Below are 22816 nucleotides of genomic sequence, written 5' to 3'. Positions count from 1 at the left end.
CCAATGAAAGCAGCTGTATTTTAAAACAATTACAAACCTTCAAACATCACAACATTTGCAGCAAAGTACAAGAAACAGACATCCACTGTGACAGTGTGACCTGATTCCCTTCAACACCTTTGATTTCTAAATTTTTCTTCAATCAACTGAAATGTAATTAGGGAGCAGGTTTGTGCTCTAACAGTACCTTGACAGTATCCATTTACAAGTAAAGTTTTGCCTCTCATAGTTTTGTTCTAGTTCATGATCTTGCAGGATGTTTTAGTGATGCTTTGGACTCAGCAGAGACAAGGCAAAGGGGTGACCCTCTTTCTTAACAGATACACATGAGATGCCATTCACTGCTGCAAAATTTAAACCAGTAGCTCTCCCTAGCACTGAAACAACATTCAATTAATAACTCAATGAGAAACTCCTCCCAACATCTGTAAGCAGGATCAAGCTCTGAGATGAGATGACTCACAACAGAAGAATCCTCTGTTCTCCTCCCTTAATCAGAGGATTTTAAGATGGACTTCAGTCAGCATAAAACCACATGACAGAAGCACCTTCCAGATCTGGGCAGAAAAGGACATCTATCTGTGTGCAAACCCAGAAGAAATTTAGGGATCTTTCAGTACTTAATAGCATTAAGAAACACCATAATTTTAGGAAACTGATTTCAACAAAGAGCACTGAAGGGGCAGAGAAGCACTTCAAAATATTTAGATAAATTCCATATATCCTTCACTTAGCAGGTGGTTTGAATACATGTCAGTTAAATGGAAACTATATGGAACAGCATGGCAGAGCTTATGGAATTCATATAGCTCAAATGCTTTACTTAGCTGCTTTAGATTCAACTTGCAGTTCCCCATTTTTTATCTCCCTTAGAAATGTTCACAACAGAAGGCAATAGGGGAGACTTTGCTGTAAACATCAGCCTGAAAAATCCCCTTTTCCCATCCAGAAAAATGTAAGTTCATTCTCCACACCATGACGTGTAAAAGTCGCTGAGCAGGAATTTCAGCCGGGAAGTAATTTTGGGATTGTAGTGAATTAAATGCTGCACCAAGGAAGAAGTTTTTAAAATGCCTTCTGAGGATGGACTGCAGGATATCCTGCATAAAATAAGGAAAGAGTGAATTACACGCCCGTGGCTACAAAGTGTGTGTGTGACACAGCAGAAGGAGGACACGGATTTTTTTGACACCACCACACTTTGGACATAAAACTCTTATTTCCACCCTCTCATCTTTCATTTGTTTGATGCACAGGACAAACAAAATCTCTGGCAACATTTGGCTCCCTAGCTCAGGAGCTGTTATGTTTTCTCTTCTCCTCAGAGAGCACCTGGCCAAGATCTATGGTACATGGAATTTAAACACAAACCTCCAAGTGTTGTGGTTTAGATTCCACAGGCCTGTCCTGCTGCCCAAATATGTGTTCCCAGCAAGCCCAGCAGACAGGCTGGAAAGCAGCTACTGCACGTCTGCAGGAATCATTTCTCCTACAGATCACTGGATTCTAAAGTGCTATGGTTGTAAACAAATTATTTTGTTTTCAAATCTGAATTTTATCATTTCAGTTTATGGGAACAAGCTATAGAAATGTCCTGTGTTTTCCTGTTTAGGTAATGGATTCCTCCTGCCCTTGTGCTAAAACAACTCTTTTTTGCCTAATTAGCTCCAGCCTCAAAACCCACTTCCTCTGTGCCTCCCCCAGTTCCTTCCTGTGCACAATCATGCAATTTTTTGAGGCAGGGTAAGAATTTTACTTTTATTACAGGTAATGGCAATGAGGCTCTTAATTTAAGTAATAGGACAAAAATCAGACATGATAATACAGTAGCTAAATGGATTAGCTTGTTCAGAAACACAGAAAAGGAACTTTCTGGCTTCTTCCCAGCATTTTTTTTTTTCAAAGGCGTGGTTTTAATTGGTTTTGTCATCTCCAATCTGTTTTGCTGGGGAGTTGGGCCTGTCAGCTCAGCTCTCCAAGAGCCAAAACTAACAGTATTTCCTCAAACAAAGGTTCATTCAGAGAATCAGATTATATGCATTGTGTGTTGGAGCAAAGGGGCAGGCAAGAGAAACCAAAACATTTCTACACGGCATGAATGTGTGTAGGACTGATGCGGAGACCACGTTTTAGCATCTCAATTCCTACCTACAAAGTTAATCCCAGCTGCAGCCTGAGGATACTAATCCCAGACAGAGCTCATTTTAAAAGCCAGATTTAGGGCAGGGCATTTGCTTTGTTACCTGGCTCATCCTCCTTCCCTGAAATCCTCCTGCAGTAGCAGGCTCAGGGTTGTGGAGGGATCTTCTATTGCCCACAGACCACAAAGGACAGCAGGGAGCTCTGTGCTGAATTTAAACACTTTAAAACAACCAAAAGTCCCCACACTGTTTGATTCATCACCTTTTAAAAATAATACTTCCATCTTGAAGACAGAGATACTAAACCAGACAAATATTTTTCCTCTGTCACGAGCAATACCTATAAAGAAATGCAATAGAAATAAAAAACAAAGATCAAGTTTAGCCACTGGAAAATTGGAATTGCAACACCTGCCAAGAAACATGTTATCTGCACTGATTTCACGGAGGCAGGCTCAGGTATGCACCTCCTGAAATGGAACAGGAAAGTGAAAGGTCAGCTGTATGCCTGAAGCAAATACTCCTGCCCCAACATATCTACAAGAAACGTTGATTTATTTATATTATAAATTCAATGCTATTTTAAGCGTGGAAGATTAATGTAATTTGCATAAATGAAAGTTTGCAGTGCCTGGGCTCTTGCTCTGACAACCTGGTCTATGCTGGACTGAGGAATGACCAGGCAGGTGTTGTGTCAAGGCAGCCTCCTCAGGGAGTTCCCAAAATTCACATTTTGGGAGCATTATCACACCAGCCCTGACAGTTTTTCTACCACCACCACTGTGTCAACCAGGGAAAGGAGCTGCTTGCTGCAGTTTCAGTCAAACACAACATGGCAGGGTCGGCTGTGTGCAGGGGGAGGCTGCAGGCAGCTGGGAAGGACCACTGAGAAATGCCTTCACCAGATGCAGGTTTCATGCAGGTGAAAAAAGCACTGGGCAAACATAAAGAACAGTATAAATATCAAGGAGACTTGAAGGCTATGGTGTCCTTCAGCCAGTGACTATTTAAAGACTCAGAATATTTAGACAGTTTCTCATTTCCAGTCAGAAATCAAAGGATATTTCTAGAAATCTTCCTGCTTTTCAGACACTTGTCCAACAGTGGCTCACTTTAGTACAGAACTGGAACAGCAAGAAAAGAAAAAAGCTTCTTGAGAACTGTCATTAATTTGTCAGTCAAAAGGCTGAGAAAATGGGCCTTACCATCCCATCTCTCACAGCTGACCCTCCCCAAACCTCTCCCTGATCCCTGCTGTCTTTAACTTTGCCCCTTTACAAAGTTACATACTTTGTAACTTCATAAATATTAACACTTTATAAAACGCCACAAACTTCCACTGTCAAAAATCAGTACCTGCTTCAAGAAGTACCAGAAACCCCACCAAGGAAAAAGCAGCAGACACACAAAACTGACAGAGTGCTCTGAGATCCAGGCTCAGAGGAAATCCCACCCCTTTCACTGCCCAAATCTGAAATGCCATGGTGGAGAGCAGCTGCCCATGGGCACAAAGTGTGTCAGTGGCAAAGCATGGACAGAACACCAGCCAAGCATATCCCAGCCGCACACCCCACTCCAGAAATGCTACCAGCAAGGGTGAGATTGAGAAAAGATTAGATTTACATTTTTCACATCAGATCATTATATTTGGCTTTTCTTCTTTTTTCAATACATTCTGTTTTCCTTTTTCTTAAAGTGCTCTCAAGCATGGTGGACAGAAGTGTCATTTTTAGAGCTGCTTCAATGTAAAGGGAAGTGATCCTACTTATTTCAGTGTCTTGAAATTTTCCACTTCTTCCTAAGAATTGATTTCTGCCACTGGCTTTTCATCAACCTTCTCAGAAGCACAGTATTAACTACAAAGAGCTGTTTCCCAATACAGATGAGCAGGAACTGATAGGGTTTTGCAGTACACCTCTGTTTTCATTTAAAAGGATGGCTGTTGGTGAGGGACCCTCTTGTATGGGGAGCTATAAATGTGTCAGAATCTTTTTGATCATCAAGGCCCTAGCCTAGATTAATGAACTGATCAAGATGTGATGATCTGGAACTTAAAAGATTTTTCACACTGAAAAACCCAAACAAACCCTATCAGCGTGGCAGATCAGCCAGCTCTCTAAGCAGCACACATACCACCGGAGCCCAGAGCTGTTTACCATGCTCCAGAAACCCGAAACCAGCACTTCTGCTGCAGAGGATACTGTAACATTCCCTGAACAGCATTACAAGCCTATAAATACACTGCAAACTTCAGGGATCTTATTCTGAAAGCGCCTTACAGGTTTGCAAAAGCAGAGATGCTCCCCCAGCTCTCCCCTTGTGAAACAAAACTTTCATCCCAGCTGTCTGCAGCCAGCTCCCTGCAGCTTGAAAAACACCGGGCTGGCTCCCAAATTCAGTTATTACAGACTCAAGACTGCAACAGCACATACAGTTTATTCAAAGTTTACATAAAAGCTGAACCAGAAACTACACAAGAGACAGAAGCAGGGTAAAGGCACCACTGTGTTACTACTGAAACGATTCAAAGATCAATCCAAACCCCATAGAAAGACGATGCAGGGAGAAAACTCCTTCCAGAACTCACACAAAACAACCTGGAATGTGGGGGGGGGGAAGTCTCTAAAAAGTCATGCATAACTCACAGGAAAGTCTCCACTTAGACCTTTCTTGGATCTATGTGCAAACAAGTGCTCTAGCAATGCTTCACTAAAACCAGCCCTTCAATTCATGGTGAACACCCCACTGCCTGTGCTGTGGAGACAGCCACATCTCAAACACTGCAGTAAAATCCCCCAGGGTCCACCCATCCAAGACCACAGACCCCTGGGAAGGTTGAACATTTAGAGAACACAGAGTGGAAAACAAACTTCCACCCCTGGGTCACCAGTCAAATTGGAGCTGTGAAGATCTGTCTGCTGCAATTCAGGGAAGCTGTATGAGTGACCCTTCCTTAATTAATTGGGACACAGGGCTGGCAGGGAAGCTGCTAATAATGCTCATTCCACATAATCCTCACCACACTTTTCCCAGATGGCTCCCATTGCCTTTCTAGGATTGGACAGGCCAAGGGCAATGCCAGGTTCCCACACACAGATGGAGAGATCAACCCTGTCCTTGGTGGCTCCAGTCCTGCTGAATTGTTGGATCTGTTACTTTATAATGGAGGTGGTTATGGTAACCATGCACAGCACAGGGCACTGATGAATGTTTCATAGCAGTTAACTTCATAAAGCAATATTTAACCTCATTATAGGCAGCAAGTGTCAGAAGAAGACGTTTTATTGCATTACACCCTTATAAAGTCATTCCTTTGCTCCCAGTAACCACCATGATTAAATATCAAGCAGCAAAACAGTTCAAAAATATTCATGCCATCCACCTGTGCAGTAGTTAAAAGACACGGCTGGACTGACTTTCAAATGGACTGAGATAGTTTGTGTCCCAAAGCAAGTGGTGATTTCACCAGTAAAACATGTGACAGCATCAGCACTTTCACAAATCTTACTACAAGCAAAACAACAACCAAGTCACTAAATGACCCTCACTCAAGTATTTTCTTTGAGCCACGTTTTTCCTATGTGCCAAAAATCACAAAAAGCCAGTCCCAACCTTCATTCATAGAGTCCTGTCCTGGGGACATGACAGTCCTTTGGGAAAGCTCATGTGAAAGGTAAATAACACTTTTTACATGTTTATGGTTATGGAGAGAAGCAACCTCTCCAAATTTCCTAGGATCTTTTTCCCCATTTCCAAAAGCCTGCTTCATGCACCCAGCCTATAATCACCACATGCCAAGCTTAGATACCAAGCCAATGTGCTAATAAAAACTGCTAATAAAAGTTTTAGTCTCCTTAAGCTCTGCTAAGATTTCTACTGGAGATTTGAGGGTTTTACTTGTTCAACTGGATACTAAAAACAGATGGGATCCATGCTAAGCTCCTAAACAACAGCCTTCAGAGACGAAAATTTTATTAGAAACAGTAATAAATTAGCTTTTTTAGCAGAATTCTATGCATCTACTTGCAGAGCTGAGATCTGCTCTTCAGTAACATTTGCTGATTTGATAAAGTAAATAAGTGCAATCTAATCCCACGGTTTCCATTAAGAGTTAACAATTTCACACAGCATGAGAGAGACAGACCAGGACATAGGAATGCCTCTGGTTCCCATGCAGCTTGACTGAAGATTACCCTTCCTCACAGGAGGAATGATTCAGATCACAGTGTCACTCCAGTCACAGACACACTGGCTCTGTGCTTTCACAAGACCATGGAATCCCCAGCACAGAATGGGGCTGCCACACAGAGAGCAGCACAGCCACACACTCCAGCCTTATCTCCAGCTTCCAGAGACCACATGCTGCCTGGAATTTTTTCCCAGCTGATACTAAAACACTGTGTAGCTCACTCCAGCACTTGGCACCTGCTTTGGCAAGAGCTGTAAGAACACCCACCCAGTGTGACACAGGTCCAGCCCTGCCCTGCTCAGTCCCAGCAGTGGCTGAGCAGGTGCTTGGGGAAGGGTCACTACAGCATGAGCCTGTCCCTGTGGTGTTCCTGCCAGCTCCCAACATCCAGCCCCTCCCAGCTCTCAAGGGAAATTATATTAGCAAGTGTATTAACTCACTCCCTGAAAGTGAACTGAAGAACTACACAGTTTCTCTTTTTGCTGCTTTATAGACACTTCCCCCCTAGCTGAGTGAGTACTATACTGATTTGGCAGGACTCTGCTGTGAAAAGGGAGGGATGACATTTTCAGTAGAGAACAGCCACTATGCTGATTACTCAACAGCTTGGATGTCCCAGCTTTTAGATTGCTTCGGTTTCCCAAAGCAATTATTTCACAATCTCAGTTTTCTGTTTTAGTGTCAAATATGGTTACTAATAATTACCTGAAGTGATTGCAGTTTCCTCCTTGAGGATATTTGTATTCCTGATCAAGTCAGTTCTCCCATCCCAACACCAGGTTCATCTGAAATAACCTGACAACATTCAAAGAACTTTTATGGCAGTGTAACAGATCTAAATATTTCACAACCATATCCAAATCCCCTGACTTAGTCTTTCCTTTCTTAAAAGTTTTATATCCTCTAATCCAGAAAAGTAATTTTTGCATGCTTCCAGATAGCAAACCTCCTCTACAACCTGTGCATTCAATCTGCTTTCTCAAAAGCTGTGTTTTAAAGAGCAAAGGCAAGTAGCTGATTCCCTTTCACTGCTTCATGCTTTCCCACATCTGGCACACCACCAGCACATTTTCTATCCAAGTTTCCTCAACCTCCAGCCTGTCAGGGACAGATGCTTACCAAGCAAACAGAGAGCTGGACTAAGCTGTGCAGATCCCAATCTGCAGGAGTTTATACCGGGAAAAGGGGATACATTCTTTGGACACTGTACAGGACAAGCTAACAGCAGAAGCATGATATCAAACATCCAGACCTTTGTGTGCTGCTAACAGATGAGCACATTTCAGAGCTGTTCCTGAATCCACTACACAGCTTAGCAGCACCAGGACTTTGCTGTGTCGCCTTTCAATCAAATACTGGGAGTTCTCCTGATGCACAGTTGTCACTGTAAATATTATTAACAGAGCTTGACTAGCCATGGCTAGGCTTACTCAGACTACAGCTTCTATGTAAACATACAGAAATTCATCAGGATGAGTAGAGAGTGTCCATCAAAGAACAAAACAAATTTTATTCTTTGCTCTGGGAAACGTGGCAGCAGATAATACCCATATCCAATGACTGGCAGATCAGGAATGCAAGAAGATCTTCCACTGCCCTCTTCCTGTTTGGCACTTCTCTAACAGCTGCCAGACCCACTCAGCTCAGGTATTTCCTTTTTACCTTTTTTTTTTTTTTTTAAGTTTTCCTTTTTATGTGCATGCCTTTCCTTTACCTTGATCACTTCTGCCTTCAAAGTAACACTTTCAACAACTAACACAGCCTAAATCAAGTGTCACACCACAGCACCAAAAAGCAAAAGTCTGCATGATAAAAAGATAATCAAGAGCAGTCATGGACTTCAAAGAAGAATTACAAAGACCTGAGAAGCTCTTCCACAATTCTTGCTTCACTTGTTCTCTGTCTCTTTGTGAATGGTGTGGGCAGTGAGGACAAACTAGATTTAATAGCAGCCTAAAATCTGGATGTAAGATGCAGCACGAAGGATTGAGCAGAAGAGCCTGGGATGGCTCACATTCACATCAACATAGAGTAACTAAATGCTGTGGGCCCGAGTTATTTTTAGGACTATTGTGAAACCCCACATTCCAGCTGCTCCCAAGATACACCAGCACTACCACAGAGGCCTGGGCTCTGTATCATCACCCTGGCTGGCTGGAGTGAGTCTAACCCTTGCCCTACATTAGAATTTTGGTGCCGAGACAACACAGATGGGGCAATATGGACAAGAAGTGTTTTGGACAAGCTCACACGGGCTGGGGAAGGGTTTGGCTGCTGGATACAGAAGTCACTGAGTTGTTGCAGCCTGGCCAGAGGTCTCCCAGCCACGCTGGCCAAGGTCACTTCAGCTGTCACATCCTTGAACTGCTGCAGGCAGAGCACCCTGTTACTATGGGACCTTGAGGGAAGGGAGAGTAAACAAAGCAGCAGAGGGAAAGGAGGCCAGGATTTCGAGTAAACATCCCATGCTCCACAATTCTGAAAACAATGAACTTGACAGACTCCAGAAGCAAAGGCTCCTTCGTGCCTCTGCAATGTTTGCTTGAATCTTGTTATGCAGACATGTCTCAAAGAACAGCCCTGCTGATCTCTGAGGACTAACAGCCTCCCCTGGAAGGATCAGTGAAAACAAAAGGCCTCATCCTGCTTACTTGTGCATCTGCAGATCTGCGCTAGGCAGCAGAACGAGCTGCAACACCAACTCCTCAGAGCAAAACACTTGTACACCTTTGTTCCTTGGCTCCCTCCACCTGGCAGGACACAGGACCAAGGTCCTGCACTCACCACAGGGATTCCAATGGCACTTCAGGCTCTGGTGTTCACACAAACTCCCAGCACAGACACTCTGAGCACCCACATCAGCAGGACTCTCTCAGAATACCAGGGCAGACAGCACAGGACAAAGCCAGGAGGAGCAAACACCCCACAAAGAGGGTTCAGGCCAGGTCACATTTGCAAGCTGCCACCTTCCCCCCAGATTTGCAAAACCCAACTACAAACAATGCAGCTTCTATCTCACTTCCAAAACAAGTACCAGCAATCCTCTTTCTCAAGAAGGGCAAACCTATTACACAAGAGCAAGGTTATCTGGTTATCTTCTCCTTACCCCCTCAGTCATCCTCAAGGCTCCACTCTTCAATTCTTGCTCTGAGTTCACAAGCCAGCCCTGAGACAAGTAAGCCCCACCCAAAAGCAGCAAAGACAAGACCACCCTTCATCTCCTGAGATGGAAGAAGCCCTTTCAAGCTCACACAGAACAAAACTGTGACAAGTATCAGACTCCTTTGCTTGAGTAATGACAACTTTTCATGTAGTAAGGGTGATCTCTCATCCATTCTTCCTTGCTCCTTCAGCTGAAAGCAGCCACAACTCTTATTTCTGCTCTGAACTGTCCCCCCAAAATTCTGCTATTTGTTCCCCAAATCATGGGAGAATGCATAGGGAAATATTGTTAATCTGCAATGAAACAAAAGCACAAACACCTCATATGTACTCTACTCATTAAGATATTCTCTGCTTGCTCTGATGTGGTATAAATGAGCAACAGATACTCCTAGAAATCCAGAAATTTCCCACTATAATTAAAAATAAAAAGCATTTATATCTGTATGTAGGAAGACATTACCACACATAAAAAATACAGTAAGAAAAGGCATTAAATATAGCAAAAAGGGCTGTATCCACTGCTTCCTTTTACTACACCATCAGTTAAACTAGAAGCAGAGAGACAAAAAGGTCTCTAACTGTGCATTACTGTTGTAGATAATGTGCTGCAAACACAAAACCGAGGATAAAATGCTCTCTAATAAGTCATTAGAATTTAACAAGTCATTAAAATTTTTTCTGTGCTTTCAGAAAAAGTGATCAATTCATTAAGCAGCAATGCTTAGCTACTTAAACAGCTGAACCCTTTCCTCAGATCACAGTACATCAGCAACTGTGTCATGGCAAAGGGTTATCTGCAGGTCAGGAGTATTCTGGCCAAAACACACTGACATATCACTAATTGAAGTGAATCAGATTCTTTCACTAATACCCTGTTAGATGATAATCCAAGCAGTGCCCTGTAAGCCCTTTCCATCTGGCATGTCACCTTTTCTCTTGCAGTCTCAAAGGTGACAAAGCAGCCCTGAGAATCACTCCCAACACTGTGGGCTTTGTACCTTCATACACCTTGCAAGTGGCCATGGTCTGGATAATCTTTTCCCTGGGCTAGATGGCTTCCTATGGTCCTTCCAATCCTTATTTCTATTATCCACTGGTATCATGGCTGGACAGCCAATAAAAATTCTAATCTATCACAAAGGTAACTGCTGCTGAGCTTGTTCTTAAGCAGCACTCAAGAGTTTCCATACCTTAAGGCACAAAGTGAAATCTGCTTAACAGAGAGGGAACAGGCAACTCCCCTGCAGCCATTCACAGTACACAGAACAGCCAAGGTATCACCCAGGCTCTCCTTACCACTTGCTGCTCAGAGGCATCAAGCCTGGAGGAGACTGATAAGAGATTGTCACAGTATGGGAATGGCAGGAAGATAAAACACTATCACCACCGGGTTCCAGCAAACTTCTGCTGAATCCAACAATAGATTTAACACAGGGAGGCAGAGTCCAGCAACTGCAGTGCATGGAGCCAAGGCAGGAAAACAGACAAGGAGCCCTCCATTTCTGCTTGCAGAGTAGTGTTCCCACACAGGCAGGGTCCTCCTGCTGCCTGAAGTGGCACATTCAGCTCCTGAACAAATCTCTCCTGAGGAAAGGGGTCCTGCCTCCAATGGCAATTAACCATTTGACAGCTCAGACAAGCTCACACCATTTAGGCTTCCAAGCCCAACAGAATAAAAAGGTTTTCCAGACTCTCCAGAAGGCCACTGTCAGCAGCAGGATCAGGAATCCAGAATGATGCTCCAGATATTAAAGAACTTTTGGGGATTGCACAATGAGAGAATGATGCCTCTCAGAACCACAGTCAGGGCAGGGAGCAGATGCTTCTCAGGCAGTTCAGTGAAGGCCAAGGGTACTTAGCAGTGCACTGCCTTCCAGAAGCATCAGGAATGCCCTTCAAATATCAGCCTGCTTTTACTACCCTGTAATTTGTATCTGTAAGGTTCCCCAATAAAGGATGTGTCAGTGAGCTGCACATCTTCATCATCCCCTCCTAAATCTTTCTTCCATTTGTCTGTCCTCTTTCCTTTATTAAGTTTGTAGCTGAAGTGTCATCTTTGATAGGTCTTCCTTTTAGACTCCTGTGTCAGCTCACTTCTAAACTTCATGCCTTTGTTTCCCTCTTTCTAAAAGGCCAGCACACACATCTGGGGCTATGAAGTGCTGAGATTGTTTTGGTCATTTCAGAATGGAGAAAGGGAGGAAAAAGCAGTAAGTGATTTATCTAAGATCAACAGCCAAGAAACCAAGGGTTAGTGAAGAGCTTTGTGCTAGTGTGTCACTAAGTAAATAAGCTGTGGCAAATGCACACTGGAACATTTCCGATGGCAGTGGCTGCTTTTCTTACCAAGGCATGGCTACATTAATTATATCAGGAGTGACACCAAGTCAGTGTGCTTATGTTCAAAAACAACCAAAAATTACCATCCAACTCCCATTTGAGCAAAAATTATTTGAAAAGACCATGTTCAGAATTTTTGTTCTGGTACTAAAACTATTAGAAGCAATTTCTGAAGAACTTTGTTTTTCCTAACCCTATTTTTCAACCCTTCCTGCTTCAGAAACTGTGACAATAGTGCAACTCTAGCTTGCACTAAAAACAATCAGATTCAGGTTTTTCCATCACTGTCTGAAACACAAAGAACAAACTCTATTTTCTTTGGAGGCAACTGAAACAAGTACTTTTCCTAATCATCTTCAGAATTGTTTTATGGACATGTTAAAGGTTTCCTTTCTAGAGTGAAAGGAAAATTGTATGAAAGCTGTAAAATATTTCTATAGCCATCAAAGAGTTTGGAAAGCTTGTCTTTTTCCTCAGAAGTAGCTTAGAAGTTTTGTCTTTAAAGAACTGTTTGTGCCAATGATATTAAGATATCAAAGGACACGAGGGAAACTGTAAATGCAATTAATTTCTGCATACAAAGAAAGGAAGTTGCAAGCATATAGCCTGTAGTCTGTTAATTACAAATAAAATACCAGATTTAACCCAAACTGGTCCAGGCTTCTCAATTGATAAGGTTTGTTGTTGTTCTGTTTTAAAAAGAGAACCCTTTCCCTCCAACAGCAAAAGGCAGCAGGGCAGCATGAGAAGAGCCAAAGCAAGAATTCCAGATCTCCTGCCCCCATCTCACTGCTCGATCATCCATGACTTCCATATCTGGGTCCATCCAGCTCATTCTCTCCTTTACCAGGAACACCCTCATCAAGTGCTTCCTATCTAACTTTCCTATCACTGATCAAAGCATGGGGAATAAAGGACTTTTCCAACTCCAGCCACACCTTCCATCATCTACCCTTCCTTTTCCATATATTGTTCCCTTTCATTTCTATTTCTCCTGTCCTGAACAGCATTACACCAACATCCTCTTTTCTCCCCAACTCATCATGATCATTTACCTCTGTCCCTTTATTCAAATCTCATGTAAGTATAACTCCAACCTCTTTTCTTCTCCACAGTCCCCCCCATGATAAGAGACTTCCCTTTCCCTGCTGCTGGGTGTTTCCTCACTCACCCGGGTTCAGCGAGTTTGTAACTCAGGCTCAAACCCACCCAGTCAGCTGAGACATCCTTTGTTTGACTCGACTTTTACAGTATTTCATTTTTTCTTTCCTGTTTCCATCCATGTGGCCTCTGTCAACACTATCCAGCTCTTCCTGTGGCTTTAACTTGTCCCTTCTAATTCACTCAATGCATTCCTCAAAGATCCTCTTAATTTCACTCCACATCTCAGTGAGCTTCCAGCCTCATTCCTTGCCCTTTCAACTCTTGCTGCTCCACAACAGATCTCTAAGTGCTGTTATTAGGGGAAAATTCCACCCACCCTTAACAACTTAAAGAGTTCACTCTCTCCTTCAAGCCTGTCAAAATGCCTCTGACATCCCAGAAATACCCAGCCTTCAGCTCAAAATGGCTACAAAGCTCCCTTTATTCCTGCCCACCCCTTCCCAGCCTGCAGCATCACTAGATACCCTTTTGTTTGATTAAGACTAATCATAGCTTAAGGACACACAGTCAGATAAGGAGCTGCTCAAGTGACTGAGTATCAACTCTGCTTTCCAAAAGAATGGAAATTTTTCCCCCACATGGGAAAGTAACAAACAAGAATGGTTCAGTGACCTACTAAAAGGGTCTGTGGAAAAACATGAGTAAAGCCAAGACCTGAATTTTTGGTTTCTTGGCTTTAATTCCTCTTGCCACTCAGCAGAAAGAAATAAAAATGGGTAGGGGGGGAGAACTGGAAATCAACATATTAATTTCTGTTGCCATTCAAAGCACATCATAATCATGCAACACAAAATCTTCATTAAAAATAATGCCAAATCTGAAAGTTCAGCCAATTTTTTCAGATCACACAGAGTTCTTGAGAACTGGCAGTCTGAGGACAAACTAGCTCCCTTTTCCCTATTTCAGCAATCCATCAAATATCATGATTACTAAATCCACGCTGTATTTAAGCCAGAAAATAACATGTTTACTGAGTAAAAGAACAAGATGAGAACTACAACAAAACATGTAGATTAATTGGTAGATCAAAAGATGGTAACAATGTGCTTTTTTAATGAAAAAGGTGACTACTGTGCCCCACGCCTCTATGGTAATACCCTGCCCAACCAGGTCCATAGAAACCAGTCTGCAGAGACACCAAAATAGCCAGGAGCAAAACAAACAGAATTGTCCCTGTATCTAAACCTCTGTCCACAGAATTTGTTCGTCCTGTAGTCATTTGTAGCCCTGAAAACATCAAACTTTAATTTGAACCAAGGCCTTCTCACACTACCACTACTAAATGTTTACTTTGGCAAAAATGCATCTCTGAGACAAGAACAGCCCAGCAACCTTCCTGCAGACCATCCTGAGGTTCAAGGTTGTCAAGGTGGAATTTCAAAGTGCATCTTATACAGAGCTTAAAAGCTTGTGACTATATCAAGCATTTGACATAAGCAGGGTAAGAGGCTCAGTACCAATGTCCTGATCATACTGACTGTGGCGTCCTTGCTTTGAATGATTAAAAAATGATGATTAAAAAATATTTGTAACAGCAGCTCTGCTCAAGTTTGGCTAAATTCAGAGGTGAACATAGGTGGTTTTATCAGAGTACCTTCTACAAGCAGCATGTGAAATATGTAACTGAATTCTTTTAATCTCCAAGTGCTATCAGCACTGCTGAGAATTTCCCCAAACACTGCTCTAACAAAGAATGTGTGGCAAAGGTACTCTGGAAACAAGCTGACCCCTAACGTCAGTCCACTGAGGAAGGGAATATTCTTGGCTTACATCTACATGAAGTGAAGGAGTCATATTGCTAAAGAGGAGAGATGAAATCTAGAAATGACCTGGCAAGCTGCTCAGCTTTTGTCCCAGTTCCCAGAGCCCACTCTCCTGCTCTGTGCAGTTTTAGCAAGCAGGATCCAGAGGGTTTTGGACAAGGATCTCATGCCAACCTTAACACTCTTACCTCAAGTACACCTGGCATATTCCTTAAGCTCTTATTAAGAGGTGACAGAACTCTGAGGCTACTTAAGAATAAATGAGCCCACAAAGTCATCTTCATCTACCCTACCATGCCCTATGCTCAGATAAACAAGAGCCATAATAACATACAATAGTTTAAAAAGAACACCACTTCGTGTGAGCAGTATGATTAATAATTCCTAAAATAAAGCTTGTGCTTTGTTTACACAATGTACAAGGCCACACACATCTGAGGAGCCCATTCTCTCCACTGCAGGACTGTCTCCCCAGCACTGCACAGGAAGGGAACCTTAACACAGAGAGTTAATTATTTACATGGTCTCAGAGCCTCATCAACCTCTTATTCCTTCACAGGGCGTGTATACAACACACTGGCAGAGTATAACTGAAATCTGCAATGTCACTTACGCATTTTACACTGGAGAAAATAAAGAATCATCTTGAATCTACTTTTTCCAGGAGTAATGCACTGTATTTCCTACTCCCTGCAATAATTACATTAGTCATTTTAGCAGGATTTACTTCTCTACCCTAGAGATAAACTAGCATAAGGTCACTGATTCCCAACATTAATTTTTCACAGCTCTACATGCAGCTCAGAAAAATTCCTATTTCAGATTTTAAACCTTAAACTATGCATCATTCTTCCCAAAGCAAAGCTTTCCACAGGGAAGTCCAGTGTCCCATATTCCACACTGTCAGGGCAATAAATGGTTCACAGTGCCCTTTTGTAGAGCACAATTTTTCACCTCACACAAGTCTTCAGCCTGCATTTTACATGGAGCTGAACATGATTCTTCCACTGGAGACAAGAAGTCTCCAAAACAAAGAGAAAAAAATCTTCTGTTCCAATCTCAAGGAAAAAAACCTTCATGATAGGCTATTGTGGGAACATTTTTGAATACAGTTCAGCTTCAGGAAATTATTTCTGGATAATGTAATTATTTGGATAATGGTAAAATTATAAGAGGGCTTTACTAAATTAAATATCAAGATGACATAACATTTTACTTAATTGTGCATATTGTAGGTCATGTACCCAGGAGCACAGTTTCTCATTAGAATTAGCAGTGTCAAAGGTCTTTCTCATTTTGAGAAGAACACTTTTTAAGATCTTTTTGCCAGTCTAAATTGAGCTGCAACAGGTCAATTCTAGCTACCTACATGTCAAGGTCTGCAAGGTCACACTGGTTTAAAGAGCTGAGATGAAAGAGCTAAAAGGAGAAAACCAATGTTCCTTTACTTCTGTCAGTGTGGTACAGCTCCCACAATCAATCTCATCAGAAAAACAAGTGACATTTAGATAAAGTACAGCCCGCGTGACACCTGTTATAAACCCCAGTGTTTATAAGTTACTAATTAATTTTAAATTTTTTTTTAATCTGCTCACTGTACAGGGGAGTATGCTATAGGCATATTTTCCCCTCTGGAATGGCTTATCTGAAATGAGACTTTTCAAGCTGTGCAACTAGATATGTGACTGAAACAGCTGTGATGAAAATTAGAATCATGTTGGTTTGTACTGCTCAAAGGCATGAGGGAAAGCTTCCCTGGTGCTCAGAAATGACTTTTTTTATCATAAAAGGTTTGACCGTTAACAGCACAAAGCCAAACTCAAAAAAAAAAAATTACAGCACAATTAAAAAAGTCCAGGTTACACAACAAATCCATGATCCTGCATAAATTTGGTCACTTCCAAACAAACCACCCGAGGTAATGACCCAGGTAATGACCGAGGTAATCTAGAAAAACTTTGCTTTCTAGTCCATCAGCAAAGCTAATGGATACTACATTTTACTGCTTCTCTTTAAAACTTTAAACACTGAAATATCAGCAATGGGTTCCATGTGTAAATAAATATTGCAGAGAGCTCTGTTACAGCAGCTTCCTTGGGTTTGTGTTTAACACACTGCATCACCCAGCTCTGCAGGCAGCTCACAAAGCAAAATATTCACCTTTCTGTGTTACAGTTCTTGCTGTTGGTTTCCACACCCCCAGCCCTTTTCTAGAGTGAATTTTTACCCAGCAAAGGCAGCACAGAAGGCATTGATGTGGAATCAGTGTGTTTTGTCAGTGCTGGATCTGACAGGCAATAATGAGAAAGGTACAGTGAGGCAACAGCCACAAAACATCCCCATAAACCAACCCAGATCAAATCCAACCTGAGATGTGGACAGAGAGACCCACAACCTGCAGGCTCAATCAATTCTTTAAAACACACTTCCCATTTGACAGCCATGTTCATCACCTCAAATCAGACTTTCCAGAATTACTTTAATCCTTTTTAGAGCCGAGATTACAGCTGGTTTGTTTGGCAGATTTAAAAATTGTATCCCAAAGCTGCTGAGTAAGTAGGCTGGATCTGGGCAGGATGCTTCAGGGCTGCAACTCAGCAAACCCTAAGATACCCAAGGACAGAAGCATTAAGAATGTGCTTTCCTTTGGCAGCCTCTAAGAAGATATTTTCTGCAGCTTGCCTCATGCTACCACCAGCAAGCAGGATAAAATTATTTCTTCTGAAATAAATTTGGTACTCAGTTTATTCACCTACATCACAATTGAGTAATGTCAGTCAGTCTAATAGAATTATTCATCTGCAGAAGATGTGGTCCTCAGTTTCAAAATCCCGAGGACACACTGATGGAAGGACAAAATAACACAAAGGTGACAGAGGCTGAGGAGCAGATGCAGTCCAGTTCTGTCCTTCACAATCCCTATGGTTCCTCTGCAAGTTCCTCCCAGCTTGCACAATAAAGGTAGACTGATTAATTTTTAATTAAGGCTCACGTTTTTATTTCTTTTGTAAGTGCAAAGTACTTATGTCCACTGTTGCACACACCTTATCTGAGGTTCAGGCTCTTGCCAATAACTAATAACGTTCTTGGCCAATATTACCAAAATTTAAGGATTACTTACATTACATCTTCTCACAACTGTACAGAACAGATAGTTCTATTGTTTCCTTTTCATTGAGCAATACTTAAACAGATGAAATTGGGGTGGGCAAAGTTAATTTCCTTTTAGCAAGCTAATGTAGTGCCTATAGATGAAAATAAATATTTCTGCTGATATGCCAAGAGGCATTTTCCATCAACCCTTTTAATCAACTTCCAAAATACGCTCAGCAAAGAACATCAGATTGGATCCGGTTTCTGCTATATCACACGGAACAAAAGACTCGAGCAGACACACATCTTTCCAAAACACTTCTATTCCACAGCTCTGCCTCCATTTTGGATGACAGACAAAGGGGATAAATGGGAATATAACGCCTTACTGAAGAGATGAAAAGCACAACTGAAGTCTGAGCAAAAGGTGCTTAAGATAAACCCAGGAAGTGCTGCTGCCAGCTGCAGCCACCACAGGAACAAAGGAAACAGCGACAGAGCCCGCTTGCTTGACTTTGTTATAAAAATAAAATTTGGGGAGGGGAAAAGGGAAAATTGGCCGGGTTTCACATCGAGCAGGGCACTTTGCCCTTTAAGGGTTTCTGCTTAGCACCAGAGGCTCCCGCTCGCCGCCGGCCTGGCCGCGGGATGCTGAGGGCTTCCAGCGGCACCCGCAGCCGGCCGGGGGAGCGGGACCCCGGCCCTCGGCCCTCAGGGCGGGGGATCAGCGACACCCCCGGCTCAGCCCACCGCGGGCCCGGGGCCTGCGGGAAGCGCCCGCCGGGATCCCCAAAGCCCCTGGAAACAAAAGCGGCACCGAACCCGCGTGTGGGTCGGGTCGGGTCAGGGGGTCCCCACACGGCGGCGGCCCCGCCCCTCGCACGGAGCCGGGCCCGGCGCGGTCCCCCCGCCCAGCCCGGCCCGGGGCTCGCTGCCGGCGCCGCCCGGCCCCCGGCGGTACCTGTAGGCCAGGGACATGCACTCGAACAGCTTCGTGAGGGACGCGTCGATGCTGAGGCGGCCGCCGGCGCCGCCGCCGCCGCGGGCCGCCCCGAACTGGTAAGTCTGGCAGGTCTGCTCGTTGACCGTGTCGAAGTCGTAGCCCTTCTTGGGCGGGTGCTCGCTGTGCGGCGACGAGACCATGAAGTGCCCCGAGTGGATGATCTGCGGGCCCGGGGGCTGCCCCCGCCGCGGCCCGCATCGCCGCCCCCCGCCCGGCGACGCTCCGCCATCGTCCGTGTCCGACGAGTCCTCGTCGGGCTCCGTGCGGGGGGACAGCGGCCCCGCCGCCCCGAGCAGCCGCGCCGGCCGCATGAACACGTCGGCGGCCATGGCCCCGCTGCTGCTGCTGCCGCCGCGGCCGAGCCCGCGCCCGCTCTGCGCCGCCACCGCCCCGCTCCGCCCCGCGCCGGCCCCCGCCGCGCTTAAAGGCGACGGAGCGGCCCCGCCGCCCTGCCCCCGCCGGCCTGGGGACACCGCGGGTTCCAGCGGGATCGCTAAAAAAAAATTAAAAAAAAAAAAGGGAAAGGCGTTGCTGCTGCTGCCCTGTGCCAGGAATGTCCCCACTCCCTCTGGTTTTAAATGATTCAGCGGGGACTTCCACCCAGCAGGACAAATTGATTTCTTTTTTTAAACCAAACTAAAACACGAAATGTTCCACCTCAAGACGAGGAACAACTCCTTTAGGTTGAGGGTGGCAGAGCACTGGAGCTGCCCAGGGGGCCGTGGATTTTCCCTCTCTGGAGACATTCCAAGCACAGCTGGGTGCGTTCTGTCACCTGCTCCAGGTGAGCCTGCCTGGGCAGCGGGGCTGGACCGAGTGATCTCCAGAGCTCCCTCCCAGCTCTAACCATTAGGGAAAGCATTCCTAAACTTAAGGGACTGTGAGGAACATGAGAGGTACAGGACAGCCCAGAAATGGCTGAAGAATGTTGAGAGAGCGATTGCACTAGAAATACTTAAATTGTCTTTAATATACTACATTGCTCATTATTTTCCAGAAGCAGTCTGCAGGGCAGCCAGAGAAGCTGGAGATCCACAGAGTCACAGAGAGGTCAGGACATGGAGCTCCTGCTGCCAGGTGGCTCACACCTAACCCAGTACCTGCTCAGTGGCACATGAAAAGGAACCACAGAGGTTCCAGGGAAAGTGAAGGTCAGACTTTATCCTTCTCAAAAGCATAAAGGAAGCAATGGATCCTGTAGGTTAACATAAAAGCATTGCAACAGGGCCAGTGTGGGGAGAGAGCATCATCCTACAGCACAAAACCCCAAACACATACATATGTGCACACAAAGTCAAGAGAAAAGACTTTAAACTTGCCCAGTGCAAACCTCCATGACCAGGAGAGCAGTCAGATCCTAGGACACTCATTCCAAAGCATTTATACTAAATCACATATATTATTTCAGTTTTAGGACCTCACACTTAAAATGAAAAAACAGGCTCTTCTACATAGCCACCCTCAGGAGGGAAAAACATTAAATAGCCACATGCTACTTTTTCTGGTGTGTTAAATCAGAAATAAGATGAAGGGAGACTTAAGAGATTGAGAGCAAGTCTTGGGTGAGGAGAGAAGAGGCATCCCTGCAATTTCCCAATTACGCCCATGCAATGATCTGACATTCCCCATTAGCATGGAATCAAGGCTGATCCCTGTGTTTAGGGGAGGAGTGGTAGGTCAAACACTTCCCCACACATGAAAGCAACAGTAAGGAATGATCACATCATGTGAGAGCTGTCTCAGATCTTTAAAAACCAAAACCAGCATTCAGCTCTTAGTCAGCATCATACATGACTCAAATTCTGAATAAAAGGCCAGTCATATTTAGCTTCAAATCTGGTTATTGATATCTTATATTAACATTTGCTTAAAAAAAAAAAAAGAAGAAAAAGAAAAAAAAAGTGCTGCCTGCCAGCAAGACAGTCTCAGAATATTTTAAGTACAAAAAAATTAAAACATTTCAAGATAACATTCATTTAAGAATACCTATTAAGAGTCTTCCACATAATTTGTTCAGAACTAAACCTGAGCTAAAAAAATCACATCAGTAGCAGCACTGTATAAAGTATTTCCATGACAACAGCCTGTATACTAACCTCACTAAATTCTAAGCAAGCCAGTGTTTCCTCCTGCAGGATAAGACAGGTAACTTGTTAAAATAAAATCATTAGGTTGCAGTGCAATTTTCTAGGAAGAGTTAGGAGTACACCACCATTTAAAGAAAGGGCAGCAGCTTTAAGCTACAACACAAGTTCAGGGTTTTCTCCTCTGCCAGGTGCAAGGAAAGGGACATCCCTTAAAATAAATCCACTTATTTTTGAGACAGACCTGTTGGTTTGCCCTTTTAAGATGAACATTTAGGTGACCAGAACCAGTTCAAGACTGCCAGCAATGCTTTACTGCTCCACAGCAAGCAATTCCAGCAGGCACAGGGAAACAGAGGCCACAGCATCTTTTAAGTATGTCTTTTCTTACTGTTTTTCATCAATCCCCAGTGCAAGGTGAAACACAGGCCACCAGCTTCTGATGATGTTCCTTCAAGGAACATCAATTCCTTGAACTAGGCTTTTAGCACAGGAAGAATTCCACTGTAATACACACAGGGAACAGAGACATCCAAGCTGTTCAATGCCCACAGTGTATTCCACACCACTTAGTGGTGAGATTATCCTCCCGAATCCACACACAGGGAGATAAGCACTCCCATAGTGATGAGGGAGAGAGCTCAAGGAGTCACTCAGAGCCTGGGCCGGGGCCGAGTGCAGGATCCAGCCCAGCCGTGCCTGTCCTGCTCCAGGAAACCACAGGGACAACCTCCAGCCATGCCCTGCTCCAGGCTGCTGCTGCTCACTCCCTGGCACAAGCCTTACCTGCTCAGAGGCCTTTCCTTCTGGGACCCATCTTGAGTTACAGCCTTGCTTCTACCTGTTCTTTCCTCTCTCTCCAGTTCCACCCAGTATGGAACTCCTTGATACGTATCTCCTGGTTTAATTCACTGATCTGGAGAAGGAAAAAAAAACCAAACTAAAACATAGCTTCCTTCCCAGGCCAGTGAGTTTAAGGGGCTGGAGAGGATGTTAGGAGCACCCCAGTAAATGTGAGGGGGGCAGCAGAGCCAATGTGGGAGCAGGCTGGGCTCACCCCGCTGGGGAGCCAGAGCCAGCAGAGCACTCCAGCTGCCTGTGGAGCTGCAGGCCATCTCGGGACAGAGCACACCGAACACTAAAAATAAGCTGGACACTTTATATCCATCTTGAATGTAAAGAATCTTTCCAAAACTCTTCAGGAGTTTCACCCTTGCAAGCATCAGGCTCGAGCTGGTTTCCAAACCGAAGCACGTTCCCACGTTCTGCCTCCCCTACCCCTCCAATCTGAGTTACCACAACACATTAACCGAGCACCAAACGAGGAATTTGGTAAATGAATTATCTCAAATTACCAAATTATTGCTGCAATTACACTGGCCCTATCTATTCGTTATTCTCATAACCACCACACAATTATCAAGACACCTTTGGACTGCTCAAAGGTGGATCATTTTACACGTTATCAAACGAAACACCAGAGAAATTTAAAAATACCATTTATAAAAACAGAAATTTATTGCAAATTAAAAAAAAAAAAAAAACTGAAATTAAGTTTCTTGATAAAAATTATTCACACAGCATTTGTGTTGTGATTTTTTATTTTATTTTGAAATGAAACCATTGTACATTGTACAAACCATAACTACCGATGGAATAAATAAGTGAAAAATTATACTGCTGTACAACACACATACACACAAATCATAAGATGGAAAACGATTAGGTATTGAAGAAAACAAAATTCTTTACACCTTCTAACAGGCCCTTAGATATAAAGAACATTCCAAAACATGACAATGTTTATGTATGAAGATAGCCACCCAAAACCGATATTTTATACTGCCTTGTTGATTTTTTTTTTTTTTGTTGTT

The 22816-nt window shown here is 43.7% G+C and overlaps 1 protein-coding gene across 3 annotated transcripts in view; it reads right to left on the bottom strand.

Annotated features, from left to right (window-relative positions):
• MLXIP (MLX interacting protein) overlaps nucleotides 1-19236 on the bottom strand; it is a 44332-nt gene extending 25096 nt beyond the window's left edge. For all 3 annotated transcript variants that reach the window (XM_056503993.1, XM_056503996.1, XM_056503995.1), the window contains exon 1: nucleotides 18817-19236. In XM_056503993.1, coding sequence (XP_056359968.1) covers nucleotides 18817-19187 — 371 coding nt within the window. In that variant the 5' untranslated portion in view covers nucleotides 19188-19236. The remainder of the gene's footprint in view (nucleotides 1-18816) is intronic.
• Between the last annotated feature and the right edge of the window lie 3580 nt (nucleotides 19237-22816).

This window comes from Oenanthe melanoleuca, chromosome 15 (assembly GCF_029582105.1).
Source record: "Oenanthe melanoleuca isolate GR-GAL-2019-014 chromosome 15, OMel1.0, whole genome shotgun sequence".
In the NCBI taxonomy this organism is placed as follows: domain Eukaryota; kingdom Metazoa; phylum Chordata; class Aves; order Passeriformes; family Muscicapidae; genus Oenanthe; species Oenanthe melanoleuca.
This window is presented reverse-complemented; position numbering and strand designations above follow the sequence as displayed.